We start from the raw sequence: 16,438 nt of genomic DNA on the forward strand, positions 1-16,438 counted from the left end.
GGAAATATAATTATGCACTTTAATCGCATTTTAAATTTTAAATTTTATAATTTTCTTAATTTTAATTAAACTATTTACTTATCTTAATCTTAATCTATAATTATTTTTACTAAATAATAATTATTTTTACTAATACACTTCTTAATTACTTAATAATTATACTTTACCTAAATTCCAGTGTCTACGATAATACACCCATATTACATGGGACGAGGGAGTAATAATTTTAATTCAATCAAAAAGTTCAATTTTTCACTCTGAAAATATATCATTCCTACATATTCTATGTTTATATTTATAAATTACACTCAATTTTAGTATTTTTTACTTTATAACCTAAAAATATATAATTCAAAAATATATATGTGAAAAAAATTACAAACAATTATTTTAAAAACATCAAAATTACATCACTTTTTAAAAAAAAAAAAATTACATATCACACCCAAAACATAACAAAATTTTAGAGTATCCAACTCGAAAAAATGGAATTGAACTACCGTGTAACTCTAAAAATAAAGCAATCTGAGTAAAAATTGGAATTAGATTGTAGCCCAACCTTGCATATTCAAGCCAACTAAATGCATTTGTGCAGTGGATCGGATCTGGTCTTAGTAAATTTGAACAAAAGCTGAAAAAAATGAATTGTTATTGTTATTACTATTTTTTATATGTTGGCAGCTTGTCAATTGTCAAGTTTGATTTTTTTTCAAAGCCAACCCGAGTCTTCCGCAATCAAATTAAATGGTCCATTCTCATTTTGATGTTGACATATAGCTACTTTATTTATGGTATAATTATCTACATATATATGTTCCGCGATGAAGCAACACACATTGGACAAAAAATTTTGGGATTTGTTTATGGCCCATTGGTCGAGCTTATCACATATCCAATCTGTTTCATCAACAATTATCATTTCCAGACAAAATCATACGGATCAAGGAAGTCGACTTATAATTGCAGAATTTGCAGAGATGCTAGAGGATTAGAGTATTATGGTAAAATATTCAAGAAATTATGGAGGTAGAATTTCATGCGGTACCCATTAAAAGATGCATGTTCTTTAGTTGTAATTTGTTCGATCCAACTAGTGGTGTTGGAACAAAGAAGCACGAAAGTTACAATTTGATTGAGATAAAACAAGCCAAAAAAATTACACAGTTATGAACCTTTTATACTTGGAATGCAAGCTACACAAGTTAGTTATATTTTATTCCCAAGTTTGAGAAATGACAAAGATGATTAGTTGGTTGTTTGTTGGGTGAAATCTTGAGGTTGGATTGAATTGGTCGATGGAAAAGTGTCACTCAACGAAAAACTGAGACGTTACTAGGATCCAATTGTTGGGACATGTAGGATTGAATCCGTAAGAAGCGAGGAAGACATAAATTTGGCATCAATGGGTGGCAGAGTTGGTATACCCTTGCAAATGTCTGAATACTCTAATATGGAGGAAAAAATCTTTCTTGAGACCTCTAGTTTTGATGATAATTAATTTTACTCATTGAGTTCGGATGATGATGTACCTTACGATTAAGTTATTATTTTTTATAGAATTAAATTTTATTTATATTTCTCGTAATGTACTTTCAATTGCATATGTCGCAGGATCTGACCAAGTAAAACAAAATCAGAACATCTGCAATTTAGAAAGGTCACAAATATTGTTGTGACAGACGGAAATGCAAGAAAAGCGACATGAGCCGAATTCTAAAACCCAATTTTGGGAAGGGTCATCTAAGGAAGGAATAACAATTCCAATATCTTTTTAAGTTTTGCAAATATAAATAAAATTTACAATTATTTATTACGCAAGTACGTCCGTAGAAGTTGTGTCAATTGGGAGTACACAAACTACGACATCAAGTAAGTAACTTTTAAGAGAATCCTACCGTTAAAGTTTTACTTAGATTATATGAAATTCATATTTCAACTAATGTTGGAGATTCTTAATTAGATACCACTTTAGAGATAACCCACGTACGGAACTGAGAGTCAAGATAGATGAGAGGTACATTTCCGTCAAGTATCCTTATGTAAGCATTCAGATTGGTATTATAATATTAGTCTAAACTGCATAATACTTGCAACATCTTCGGCCACATGACGCATCAAAGCATTTCTTAATTGTTTTCAAATTGAAACACATGGATAAGGGAAACAAGTGGCTCTCTGTACCGAAAGAGATGGCAAAGACACACCGGTGGTATCCAACTGAGATGAAATTACGTCAATTAATTTTGTAAATTTTTAACATACTAATTTGGATTAAAATTTTTCAACATTTTTGTATTGTGTATTCTAATCAATGCAAAAGGACATTAGGTGGGACTTGGCTCACGAGGAACGGGTCCTAAAGGAGATTAATATTAGGGGACAAGAAGTCTAAAACAAATGAATGATCAATCTTTGGCGTGCACGGGATACAACCTCCACCAGGGAACGGGTCATTTCCCCCATCCCCCTAGGTGCTCGAGCTCCAACAATGCAAAGAAAAGGTCAGAGACTACCAAAAGTAAAATGTGCTGGGGCAATTTGACAGATAAGCATACCGAGGTATCATGCTTTTTATGGAGACAACAAAGAAGTTGGCTAGTATTAATTTCTACTTGTATAAATTAATAAGTGTCTATTCTTTTAGTTTGATGTTCGATATTAATAATTTTGAGAAATGAATAACGTACAAGTGGGGTCAATAAGCACAAGAAAAAAATAAAAATCATGGATCAACACGAAGACTACTTAGATAGCATATGAAAACTATATATTATTAAGCACAATTTAAAAATATTAAATACAGTTCATGAATATATTTGTATTTTCAAGATGGGGTGAAGCATATACAAGAAAGGGATATCCTAACTCGGGAACCACCGGGACGAGGCATTTTTGGGCTTAGACTGTCGTGATAAGAAAAATATATCTTTGTGTTCAGGTTGTTGGCGTGTACGGTGCCTACTGAACATCGTTCTATACCGATGGTCGAACACCTACAACTGATCCTACAGATAGGGAACGCATGATGAACATGGAGCATGAGTAGTGGTTTTTTTAGGAAACAAAATATGACCATCATGGAACAGCTGGCGAGGATTCAGGTTTAGTTAGACCGTCGTGAGCTGGATGGTGGTGCCGGTGCTCCTCCCCCGATTGCATGATGTATGTTTGAAATATATTTTGTTTACTTTTGACATTTCTTGAATTTATGGAATTGTTGGTCTATTTTATGTTATCGTATGGTACTGAGGACGGGTTTTATATTGTATTACACAATGTTTAATGTTTTGATTGTTGTTGGAAAGAATTTATATATCGTTAATTTGTAATTGTTTGGGACAGGTTTGAGAATTTGAAATGAAGCTATATTTTAAATTTGTAATTGTTTAGGACAGATGTAGAACTTCAAAATGAATAATTGTTAGGCAATTTGTATCAACAGAAAACACATTTTTTTGAGTGAATTCGTTTCCTCGGAAAAGTGGAATTATATATTAAATTGAATTTTGTGAAGGACTATTCCCTCACAAAAATGTCCGACATAATAGTCCCCCGGAAAAATTCCTCGTTGTTTTTGTAAAAATTTTTTTCCTTGGATCCAAATAGCGAGCACGTGTATAGTGATAGATTTTATTCATTCGCAATTCACTGCGCTAACTCAATTAGGAGGAGAAATAATTTGATTTTTAAGAGAATTTTTTTATTGCAAACCAACCACTTATTTTTATTTTTTTTTTTAGTGATACATATCATTCGGAGTGTTCAAGCTAGCTAGCTATCTTGGCTTTCTTTCTTTACATGACATCGATCAATATATATATCATTCCTACCGGGAGAGATTACAGTGTTGACTTACTCAAAACAACACGATAATGGTTTTGATTTATCCTAGTTAGTACATAAGAAATGAAATAGGCAGATAACGAATTATTTCAATTAAAACATTACATAATTAAAATATGTTGTATGAGCTCGTATGTATTAGTGGTAATATGTTGTATATGGACAATTGGCATATTTACTTTATTTGTATTACGTTGATATAAATCGTGTATTATCTGTTATTGTATGGTGTATTTGACTTGTGGTGTGCCGGTAATGAGATAAATCTTATACAACATTGATATGTGGTGTATGTGAGCAAAGACAACAGTTTTTAGAATCAATATCAGGTGTTTTAGGACTTCAATGTAGGGTTCAAAACCTTACTATTTAGGATGGATAGTGACAAAAAAAAGTGTTTCAAATTAAATTGTTAGCCAAATGGATATGCTACATCTTTAATCATGTGAGCTATAAAATCAGATATGCTACATGTTTACTCCAATCAGATATGCTACATGTTTAATCATGTGAGCTATAAAACAAATTTGTCTAGTCAGTCTGTTGGCTTTTAAACTTTTTTATGTAGTATAATACTATATCCTTCTCATAAAATCATTATACTGATAATATTTATCTTTCAATCTATGAATCAATATATAGGTGCAACACAGTTCCATTTTTAATCCAAATTGAATAGATGTGAAATTCTCAAATATAACGATATGGCTGCAATAAGACTATTAGCTAAACAATTATATGGATTAAATAGCTAAATAAATAATTATAAATTTCTGAATAATTACTAATCTAATGTATTAATATCTAAATTCATATTTAAAATCATAATTGAATTTTACTTACAGTAAAAAAAACACGATATTAAAATCAGCATTGAAATCAAGATGCTAAATTTTTCTTCTTCTTTATTTTCCCTTTATTTCTTTCTTACTTGACATTTGGTTTCCTTGTTTCATTACATTTATATATATTTATATAAAACAATTACACATAAATAATAGTACATGATAATATAATACTCCCTCCGTCCCAAAAGAAGTGTCTTATTAAGAGTTGACACGGGAATTAAGGAATAATAGTATTTAATTGAAAGTATGTATAAAGTAGAACGTAAATGACTAAAATGCCCTTACTTTTTTGAAGGATTTTAAAGAGTATGTTAGAGTAATAATTAAAGGTAATATAGAAAAGTTTGAATAATTTTGTTATAAAGTGGAGACCATGGCTACTAAATAAGGAAACAAGACAATTAAACAAGACAATTGTTTTGAGACGGACGAAAATGGAAAAACAAGACAAATCTTTTGGGACGGAGGAAGTATAAGTTCTATATATAAACATATGATAATACAATATAAAAGACAATATATCATTGATTTTCAGTACATTAAACATACTTATACATCATAGTACAATATAAAAATTGCACACTATATGTTTATATTTTCAAATTGTCTAGTGGGCCGGACCGGCCTGAGCCTAAACCATACTAGCTTGTTCCAACATTGCCCCGGCTTGGATCGGACGGGCCCATTCCAACTCGGCCTAGGATTGGGACAAATTAAAAAATTTGCAGTCCTAGGCCTAATCCCGGTGTTAAATGTATTGATAATATATACAAAATAAATATAGTAATAAAAATGTATAAACAACTATAAATGCATTAACAACAAATTAAAAAATGCAGTCCTAGGTCGACTTTATTATTATTATGGTATAATAATCATTCCCATGTAAAAAATGATATTATTAAAGGGAAGGGATCAAATGATGAAAATATAATTTCAGCACATAGTTCAATAACTAAAAAATAATTATGTTAATTTATATCATTAAATTATTTAATTAATATAATTATACATAATTAGACTTTAGGCATTCAGCATGGTGCTGCCTATCCATGTTGATTATCAAATATGGTGTTTTATTAAATATACATTTCTTTTTTGTTCTTCCATCTATTTGTTCCTCTGGAGTGCAGACCTCCAACAATTTCAAGAATGGAAAAGTTTGTGATGCATATGAATGGTGGGGATGATGCACTTAGTTACGCCAACAATTCCGGTTTTCAAGTAAATCTCTCTCTCTCTCTCTCTCTATATATATATATATATATAAATATATAACAAGAATCCCGACGCCTCCCAATCCACTGCCACACATGATTCGTCTAATATGAGTTGTCTTGTCCGACCTAATTTGTAGGGTATTATGTTTGGCCGGGGTTTACCCAGAGCGCACTCGTTGAGAAGCGATTGCGAATTCCCACGTTATAAAATAAAATAAAATAATTGAATTTTCTTAAAACAATATGGCTTTTCTGCAGAGATTCGTGATATCAAAAACATGGCCTGTGCTAGATAAAACCCTTAAAGAAATGTTCGATAAAACCGGGTTCAAACGTGGCTTCAAGATGATCGATCTAGGCTGTGCATCAGGTCCAAACACTTTACTTGTTATCTCCCATATAATAGATACTATTAAAACTCTTTGCACGTGTGACGAATTGCCCGAAATCGAGGTTTACTTGAATGATCTTCCTGCCAATGATTTCAACAATTTGTTCAAGATGTTGCCTAGTTTCCATCAAGCATGGAAAAATTGCTTCATCTTCGGTCTTCCAGGATCCTTTTACGAAAGATTACTGCCAAGCAGCAGTCTTCACTTTGCCTACTCAAACTATTGTCTTCAATGGTTATCACAGGTTATACACATACATATTTGTGTGTATATATATATATGTATATATGTATTTTCTAGCTCATTGGGGCGTAGAAGATGTATATATATATATGTGGGCAAAATTATCCATAATTTTTCTGTGGTTTTGCAATTGTATCAATTTTTTTTATACTTAAAAATTGAAAAGACGCTCTTTATACTTTAAAAAATATTGCATGAAACCGTGCCATGTAAAATTATAGATAGGAAATATTTTCTCATCATATAAAAATGTAAAAATAGATTTTATGTAATATTTTTTAAAATAGAAGAGAACGTCGTGCAATTTTTACAGTATAAGAGAGATTTACGTTGAGTTCCGAAACCACATGGGAATTATGGGCAATTTTATCTATATATGTGTGGTTGTGATGGGATTTTATCATCAGATTCCCGAAGGGGTTGAGAAGAGTAATAAGGAAAATTTCATTCCTATAAAGACGAGTCCTGTAGAGGTATTCAAAGCATATGAACAACAATTCCGAAGAGATTTCTCGACTTTCTTATCGAAGAGGGGAGAGGAGATGATTATTGGAGGGCATATGGTGTTAGCATTCATTGGTAGAAATTCTATCGACTTCTCTTCTGATGATTCATGTGGAAGCTTGAGGCTTCTTGCAGAGGCACTTGTCGACATGGTCGCCGAGGTTGATTAGGGTTTCTAACAACATGCATTATCTTTAACGTAGACTCCTAAGCTGATATATATATATATTACCTTACAGGGCCTCATCAATGAAGAAGATCTGCATTCATTCAATATCCCAATGTGCTTTCCATGTCGACAGGAAGTCGAGGCAATCATCGAGCAAGAAGGGTCCTTCAATGTCAAGGAGTTTGAGTCATTCAAGGTTCCATGGGACACCAACAACTATGAGGATGATGATTATGGTAAGACATTCGACAACTATAGAAGCGGAGAAATAATAGCAAGTCATGTTCGTGCCGGGTTCGAGCCATTGATTTCTAATCACTTTAGCAATGCAAAGATCGATATGAATATCCTATTTGAAAGGCACGCACAAAAAGTGAGAGACTATATTGTTGAGGAGATGCCATCATACCTTACCTTGCTTATTTCTTTGAATAGAATTTGATTTCTATATGAATGAATTGTACCGGGAGAGATTACACTGTTGACTTACCCCAAACAACAAGATGTTGGTTATGATTTATCCTAATCAAAAATAAGAAATGAAATACACAGATAACGAATTATTTCAATTAAAATATTATATACTATCTGATCTAACGGTCTCATAGAATATTAATTATTATATGAAAACATAGTACAAATCAAAGAAAAATGACAAAAATACTTTTATCAGTGTCTTATAATATTATTATAATGACATTTGTGCAAAATATTATACAAATATAAGGATATTTTTAATGTTCCGAGTCAATATTTATCCACTAGATTTATATCTCTTAGATATCATTATCTGTATCTCTTTAGATATCTATATCCGTAGGTTGATAAGATATAGCAAATCCAAGTGATAAGATATGGCATATCCATATCTTGCTAAGATTTAGCATATCCATGATAGAGTACCTATATAAAGGGGAGGAGTCCTCACTTGTACTTCACTCCAGTTTTGAATCAATAAAACACTCTTCTTTGCCGAGTACATCTTATAGTGTTCTTATTTTTAGCAAGTATTGGAATCGTGTAAGAGGCTGCACTAGCGAGTTCTCGAGGGAGTCGAAGAATCGCTAGGCCGATGGGAAGGTGTTCGAGGAGGAACCATCCGACCCATTACAAGTGGTAAAATGACAAAAAAAAAAAACGAGACCCTTAGAGCCGGACGGAAAGAATAACTAAAATGTGTTGTATGAGATCGTGAGTTGACACATTAATGGTGATATGTTGTATATGGACAATTGTCATATATTCTCAATCTATTTATTGTATATATTACGCTTAATATAAATCATGTATCATCTATTATTGCATGGTGTAATTTATATGTGCTGTGCTGGAAATGAGATAAATCTTATACAACATCAATATGTGGTGTATGTGAGCAAAGACAACAGTTTTTAGAATCAATAACAGATGGATTAGGACTGCAATGTAGGATTCAAAACCTCACAATTTAGGATGGGTAATGACAAAAAAGTGTTTCAAAATTGTTGGCCAAATGTATCTATTTATCTATATATATATATATATATATTTTCAGTATCTAAGAGGAATAAATATTTGATTTATTTGTCTCAATTTTTATTTCTCCCCAAATTAGAACGAATGATCTCTATAATCTTAGTATCACAAGATTCAAAATGAAATAAAATAACATAGCATGAGAATGAAATGGTTAATACTACAATACAATGTGGCATAAAATTATTATAAACTAAATGAATATACATATATATAAATTATGAACTAACATGAAGCATCTTCTTGCATACATCTACCGGAGCCGTAGAAAACAATGGACTTGTATGACGTGTAAGTAGCGTGAGAATTTTTTATTTTATAATAATATATATTATGATAAATTATCACCAACTCACATGTATTGGATAATTTTAGTGTAATTTGATTGAGATAAAGTATATCTGCTCATGAACAAACATGAATTTACTGCACAAATTAATTTGTGCACTGAAAAAGAAAATTATTAAATCTAATAAATTATCATCCTCAGAGTTAATAATAAATATGCAAACACAAATATTTAATACAAATAAAATATGATAGGAAATAAAACAAAATATACCCTCTCGTCATCCACAAAATAAAAACCATGATATATAAATAGTAAAACAATACAATATAGCAGTCAACTCCGAATGACTATGCAAACACATAATATATATTTGTCTAAATGAGCAGCTAGAATAACCTAGGCCCTATAACAATGGACCTACTAGACAATCATTAACAAATAGCTAGCCGGCAAACCCTCGAATAAAAAATAGATAACTTGATAAACTTATAGGAATATAACAGTCATTTGGTCACTTTCATATACCCGTCATACGACTCTAAATAATACATGGGTAGCCGATATTATCACCATTAACCACAAGATATATCATAATATTATAGCACGTCAGGGTTGTATATCATATCCTTAGATAACGTTATCACTTATCACTCGGCACATAGAAACAAAATAATATACCTATAAAAAAAATATATGATAAAACCTTTCATTATGTGTCTAGCATGTAAAATATATGAGTTAACCGAAAAAGGCCAATTAGATAACTCGCGTATTCTCATTTTTAGAAATCCACTAATACAATCAAGTATAGATCAAATAGCGAAAAATACGAAGACTGACAAATGCATGCGCTCATACACATGTATATATAAATGCACCGACTAAAATATCCAATATATAGTATCACAATAATTTTCTATAATTATAAACATATGAATATGCGTATCTAATTTTTTAAAATTATATTTAATTCTTTTCCATTTACTTTTCATTGAAAATTTATTCATTTTGTTTAGAATTCAACACTTAAGCACGCTCAACTATATTTATCCCACTATGCAAAAATATATAGTTGCTTTGTATTTTGTCTAATTAATTCTAGATAACTCATCAAATTTTCTTAATTACAATAATTTATCATTTACTCCAATAAGATGTACTATATGTTTATTAATGTGAGCTATATGTTTATTCATAAACTAATTTTTCTAATTACTCGTTTGATTTTCAAACTTTTTCATATAATATAACTTATATCCTACTTATAAAATCAATATACCTGATAATATTTATATCAACCAATAAATAAATAAAAATCATTCGATTTATGAACCAACATATAGGTGCAACACAATTCCATTTTTTAATCCAAATTGAATTGATATGAAATTCTCAAATATAATTATAGAGCTACGAAAAACTGTTAGTTAAACACTTGCAGGGATTAAATAGCTTAATAAATAATTTTAAATTTCTGAAGAATTACTAATCTAATGTATTTATGTCTAAATGTATATTTAAAATCATAATTAAATTTTACTTATAGTAAAAACTAAAAAACACAGTATTAAAGTCATAATTGAAATCATGATGCTAAATTTTTTTTCTTCTTTCTTTTTTCTTTTCCCGATTCTTTCTTTCTTTCTCAGTGAACATTTAGTTCTATTTTATGGTTTGGTTTCCTTGTTTAATTACATTTATATATATTTATATAAAATAATCACACATAAATTATAATACATGATAATATAATATACATTATATATTTAAATATATAATAATACAATATACAAAGACAATATATTATTAATTTTCAGCACACTAAATATATATATATATATACCATAGTACAATATAAAAATTGCACACCACATGTTTATATTTTTCAAATTGTCTAGTGGACCGGTCCGGCCTGGGCCAGGCTGGACCAACCTGGCCCCGGGTTGGACTGGACCGGCCCATTCCAACTCGCCCTAGGATCCAGACCAATTAAAAGAAATGCAATCTTACATCTAGGGTGCGTTTGGCAATTAGCTAATAACTTTTAACTGTTAGCTGATTCAATTAGTTGGTTTAACTAGCTAATTCAATTAGTGGTTTGTATTAAAGTGTTTGGTAAAATAATTGTTTGACATTAGCTCTTTATATATAAAATGACTATTAAGGACATTGATATGTTATTTTTTAAAATATTTAATTTTGTTCATTTTGGTTTGAAATTTATGAGAATTTTTGTTATTAATTATTGAAAATTATAAAAATATTATAAAATATTTATTTTTATTTTTATTATTTAGATCCGAGAAAATTATTTTTACTAAAAAATAATAATTTTTTATTGAAATTATGTAAAATATAAAATAATAAATCTTTCGTATATATATTTTTATTATGTTAATTATTATTTTAATATATATAAATAAATTAATAACCTTTGTTTTTTTTTATTTGATTTAGTTTTAATTATATATTTTACAAATAAAATAATTTATATCTAATAATTAATAATAGTAATTATTTTAAATTTACAAAAAAAAAATAAAAATATAATTTAATAAATTAAATATATTAAAAATAATTAATAAATACTGCTATAAAAATATATTTATATGTAAAAAATAAATAATTAAGTTTTAAGGGTAAACAAGGAATAACCAAAATTAAAATGAAAAAGCTCTTTCAAAACGCTGGATAGATGAGTTTTTTCAGAAATTAGCTTTTTGGGTCCAAAAAGCTCTTTCAAAAAGCTTATTTACCAAACACCTAAATTAGCATTTTGACCGGTCAAACAGCTCAAAACTGTTCAATAAGCTAAAAGCTCTTCAAAAGGTTGTTTCCAAACACCCCCTAATCTTAGTTCATTAAGTCGGTCATTTTGGACCTAATATATTTGAACGAAACTAGACTCGTCTCAATTCGAACCATACCAGCTTAACACAAAAAAAGAAAACTATAAATGCATAAATTGGTATTACATGTATTAATATAATATATAAACTAAATACACTAATAATTGTGTTTTTGTTTTAATTTTTTTGTTTTAATTTTAATAATTGTGTTTATTTAAAAATAGTTGTATAATAAATGTAATAATATTTATGTAAATAAGTGTAAAAGTAAGTGTACGTGTAATATGGGGTGGGGTCTCTATACTTACTAAAAAAAGAAAATATAAACTTTGTATTTAGACAACCCAAAATAAAAAAGGTAAATTTTGTAAGCGAACTAAGGGAGTATTTTAAATAGAGGTAGATCCGGTGCTGATGGGTTCTATCAGCACCAAAATATGGACGTCCATCACAATAGATAAATTTGAATAGTTTACATTGAAAAATGATAGAATTGTCATTTTAAGTTTAAAAAAAACTTAAAGGGTGGGTTTGTATGTATGCAAATCTCTTTTTCTCTCTAATCCTTCTTTGTCTTTTCCCTTCCCCTTTCTCTCTCCCGATCGACCTAATGGCGCCGACAATCGCCACTGCCCAGCAGCGGCAGCGCCTCCGCAGCCCTAGCAATCGCCGCCATCTTCTTCTTCCTTCTCCTCATCATCTTCTTCTTCTTTTTCTTATGTATCTATTTCTTCCTCACTCTCTTCTTTTTCCTCCAAACAGTTGACCAACAGTTGCCCAGATCTCTGCCCGAAAACTGCCGTTCTTCCGCCAACCCAAGACCCGCCGCGAACCGCCACCTTCGCCCAATTGACCCACCGCGAACCCAAGTTTATTTCGGCATTTTCTAATATGGTATTTTGATGCTTTTTTTCTGTTTGGATATTAGTTTAAATCAGTATTGTATATAAAAACATGTTTAGATATTTTTTTGTGGCAATTTATGGATAATACTCATAATGTTTAATAGTACAGGAACATGCTAAATACAATACGGAATATGTAAATACTAAACATGCTAAACATGTTTAGAGTGTTTTTTTTCTATTTTTGTTATTAGGTTTTGGAAAGTATGCTTAGAATTTTTTATTTTTTTTGGCATTTTCTGGATAACATTCATAATATTTGATAATACAGTAACATGCTAAATATTTATTGTTATTCAGTAAAATGCTTAGTTTAGTATATGTAAATGTTTATTATACTATGCTCATAATATTTTGCAATTAAATAATGTGCACAAAGACTGATATTCTGTTGGCATTGTTTCCCTTAGTGCTAGAGTCATAACCAAATCTTAATTCGTAAAAAATAATTTTGGTGCACAACCACCCTTGCATTTCAAAAAGATATTGAAAACCCACTTCAATGAATCTTGTGTTTCTTCATACAACAACGTTGCCACAAATATAGATATTTGGCGCTGATTATTAAATCTTACGAAAACACCTAATGTTGCAGTATTGTTACAATCCATTATATGAAAACAACTAACGAGATGCTTATAAGATGTTGTGTACATTGTATCAAGATGTTAATTTATAGAAGATGAAATGTTGAATAATGGAAGATGAAATGCTGACTACCAAAATATTGTATTTAATTCGAATCGTTTTTTAATAATAAATAATTAATTTTGCTCGTCTCTATCAATTTCATCCATTAATTTTGTTGGAAGAGTGTTAGGCATCCCATGAATTAAAAAATGTAATCTAATAATTAATATTAAACCAGGATTATGCTGAACTTTATAATTCATCGTCTAATCCCAGCTTATTTTAAATAGTAGTCAATATCCATGTGCACCAATATTTTTAACATGTGTATAGTGTGAGCTGTCTTATCCTTCTACTCCACCTATGCACATCAAATAGATCATTACTATATCTAGTTTTAGAAGATAACTTTATTGTTATAGTATAATAATCATTCCGTGTCAAATGATATTATTGTAATATACGGTATTTTATTAAATATACATTTCTTCTTTTTTCTTCCAAATGATATTATTGCAATAACTCTAATATATGGTGTTTTATTAAATATGCATTTCTTCTTTGTTGTTCAAATGATATTAACTCTATTTGTTCCTCTGGAGTGCAGATCTCTTAACAGATCCAATAATGGAAGACTTTGTGGTGCATATGAATGGTGGGGATGATGCACTTAGCTACGCCAACAATTCTAGTTTTCAAGTAAATCTCTCTCTCTCTCTCTCTCTCTAACAAGAAAGAAATTTGAAATTCCTTAAAACAAATATGGGTTTTCTGCAGAGAGTGGTGATATCAAAAACATGGCCTGTGCTAGATAAAACCCTTAAAGACATGTTCGATAAAACCGGGTTCAAAAGTGGCTTCAAGATGATCGATCTAGGCTGTGCATCAGGTCCAAACACTTTAGTTGTTATCTCCCATATAATGGATACAATTAAAACTCTTTGCAAATGTGACCAATTGCCTGAATTCGAGGTTTACTTGAATGATCTTCCTGCCAATGATTTCAACAATTTGTTCAAGATGTTGCCTAGTTTTCATCAAGGCTGGAAAAATTGCTTCGTATTCGGTCTTCCGGGATCCTTTTACGAAAGATTACTCCCAAGCAACAGTCTTCACTTTGCCTACTCAAACTATTGTCTTCAATGGTTATCACAGGTTAATTATACACATACATATTTGTGTATATATATATATATATGTACGTATTTTCTAGCTAATTTGGGGCGTAGAAGATGTATATATGTGTGGGCAAAATTATTCATAATTGCCATGTAGTTTCGCAATTCAGCATAACTCTTTATTTCACTTAAAAATTACAAGACGCCTCCTTATATTTTAAAAAATGTTGCATGAAATCCGATCATGTAAAATTATAGATAGGCTCATTATATAAAAAATGTAAAAAGGAGTTTCAAGCAATATTTTTTAAAGCATAAAAGACACCATAAAATTTTTTAAGTACAATAGAGATTTACGCTGATTTTCGAAATCATATGGAGTTATGAACTGTTTTGCCCATATGTGTGTGGTTGTGATGGGCTTTTATCGTCAGATTCCTGAAGGGGTTGAGAAGAGTAATAAGGAAAATTTCATTCCTATAAAGACGAGTCCTGTAGAGGTATTTGAAGCATATGAACAACAATTCCGAAGAGATTTCTCAACTTTCTTATCGAAGAGGGGGGAGGAGATGATTATTGGAGGGTATACGGTGTTGGCATTCGTCGGTAGAAATTCTGTCGACTTCTCTTCTGATGATTCCTATGAAAGCTTGAGGCTGCTTGCAGAGGCACTTGTCGACATGGTCGCCGAGGTTGATTAGGATTTATAAGTTTATAACAGCATGCATTATCTTTAACGTAGACTCCTAAGCTGATATATATATATTACCTTACAGGGCCTCATCAATGAAGAAGATCTGCATTCATTCAATATCCCAATATACTTTCCATGTCGAGAGGAAGTCGAGGCAATCATCGAGCAAGAAGGGTCCTTCAATATCAAGGAGTTGGAGGCATTCAAGGTTCCATGGGACACCAACACCTATGAGGATGATGATTATGGTAAGACAGTCGACAACTATAGAAGCAGAGAAATAATAGCAAGTCATGTCCGCGCCGCCTTCGAGCCATTGCTTTCTAATCACTTTAGCAATGCAAAGATCGATATGAATATCCTATTTGAAAGGTACGCACAAAAATTGAGAGACTATATTGTTGAGGAGATGCCATCATACTTTACCTTGCTTATTTCTTTGAATAGAATTTGATTTCTCTATATCCATATATATAGAGAGAGAAAAAAAAAAAATTTAAAAATATATCCGCATTTATACTTCATTATCACTTTTGTCTTGTATTTATCTCGTTGACAAAATATATCATACATGCTTGCTAAATATTATACATGTTTGCAAAATTCGTTATTTCTATCATTTGGCCACACGTGCAAACATATATGATATATTTTGTCATCGTGATACGATAAAATTGACAATGGGGTATACGGTGAAATATTTTTTTATAATTTTTCCATATATATATATATATATATATATAGTGAACACGGGTGTGTCTTTTTGTGGTTTTTCATTGTTTTGGGTTAAAATTCACAGACAAATTCAAGTCATGTTAGCTGCACATTGTAACAAGAACAACTACAGCTATTGAACATACTTGCGGAAATTTGTATTACCAGCAATATAAGAAAATATTAATTGAGTAACATAATGTAGATCAAGTTTGTTTTGGGTGAAATATAAGGAGCTATTCAATTTCAGAAAAAACATTTTATATTCAAATTGGCCTCCCATATAGATTTTGGCAAAAAAGATTAGACTCTTTGCTACTTTGGCATTCAATATCGTCCACGTTGCAACAATAATTATAGCGACAACACAGACCGGGAGATTGCAAGCTGTTCTTTTTGGCATGTTGTGTAATCTGTTAATCAATGTATTTAATTTTTTTTCTGATTGGGTAAGCATGCATGATAGGACTTATATATTGCACTTCATCTAGAACAAGACCTA

The 16,438-nt window shown here is 30.5% G+C and overlaps 2 protein-coding genes across 3 annotated transcripts; both read left to right on the plus strand.

The window, feature by feature from the left end:
• The first annotated feature begins 2,397 nt into the window (after positions 1-2,397).
• LOC127260544 (benzoate carboxyl methyltransferase-like) lies at positions 2,398-8,287 on the plus strand. Its single transcript, XM_051288307.1, has 6 exons — positions 2,398-2,501; positions 5,825-5,915; positions 6,170-6,547; positions 6,954-7,211; positions 7,353-7,579; positions 8,224-8,287. The coding sequence occupies exons 1-6, from the start codon at positions 2,398-2,400 to the stop codon at positions 8,285-8,287; spliced, it is 1,122 nt and encodes a 373-aa protein (XP_051144264.1).
• Positions 8,288-12,684: 4,397 nt separating this feature from the next.
• Positions 12,685-15,951, plus strand: LOC127262743 (benzoate carboxyl methyltransferase-like). Of its 2 annotated transcripts, none has more exons than XM_051291549.1 (5): positions 12,685-12,769; positions 14,018-14,109; positions 14,188-14,565; positions 14,963-15,220; positions 15,305-15,951. In XM_051291549.1, the coding sequence occupies exons 2-5, from the start codon at positions 14,038-14,040 to the stop codon at positions 15,674-15,676; spliced, it is 1,080 nt and encodes a 359-aa protein (XP_051147506.1). In that variant the 5' UTR covers positions 12,685-12,769; positions 14,018-14,037; the 3' UTR covers positions 15,677-15,951. The 2 variants fall into 2 exon arrangements, with proteins under 2 accessions (XP_051147506.1, XP_051147511.1); XM_051291554.1 differs by lacking the exon at positions 12,685-12,769 and adding an exon at positions 13,832-13,875.
• Positions 15,952-16,438: the final 487 nt, after the last annotated feature.

The sequence above is a fragment of the Andrographis paniculata genome, unplaced genomic scaffold, assembly GCF_009805555.1.
Source record: "Andrographis paniculata isolate CXL003 unplaced genomic scaffold, ASM980555v1 Contig15END, whole genome shotgun sequence".
Lineage (NCBI taxonomy): Eukaryota > Viridiplantae > Streptophyta > Magnoliopsida > Lamiales > Acanthaceae > Andrographis > Andrographis paniculata.

Excerpts from the sequence above, each read along its gene's own strand:
- LOC127260544 (XM_051288307.1), top strand. The coding sequence starts at position 2,398 with ATGAATGATCAATCTTTGGCGTGCACGGGATACAACCTCCACCAGGGA. Across the intron at positions 6,548-6,953 it reads GTCTTCAATGGTTATCACAG|ATTCCCGAAGGGGTTGAGAA; the intron begins GTTATACACATA and ends TTTTATCATCAG. Across the intron at positions 7,580-8,223 it reads ATGAATATCCTATTTGAAAG|CAAGTATTGGAATCGTGTAA; the intron begins GCACGCACAAAA and ends TCTTATTTTTAG.
- LOC127262743 (XM_051291549.1), top strand. The coding sequence starts at position 14,038 with ATGGAAGACTTTGTGGTGCATATGAATGGTGGGGATGATGCACTTAGC. Across the intron at positions 14,566-14,962 it reads GTCTTCAATGGTTATCACAG|ATTCCTGAAGGGGTTGAGAA; the intron begins GTTAATTATACA and ends TTTTATCGTCAG. Across the intron at positions 15,221-15,304 it reads TTGTCGACATGGTCGCCGAG|GGCCTCATCAATGAAGAAGA; the intron begins GTTGATTAGGAT and ends ATTACCTTACAG.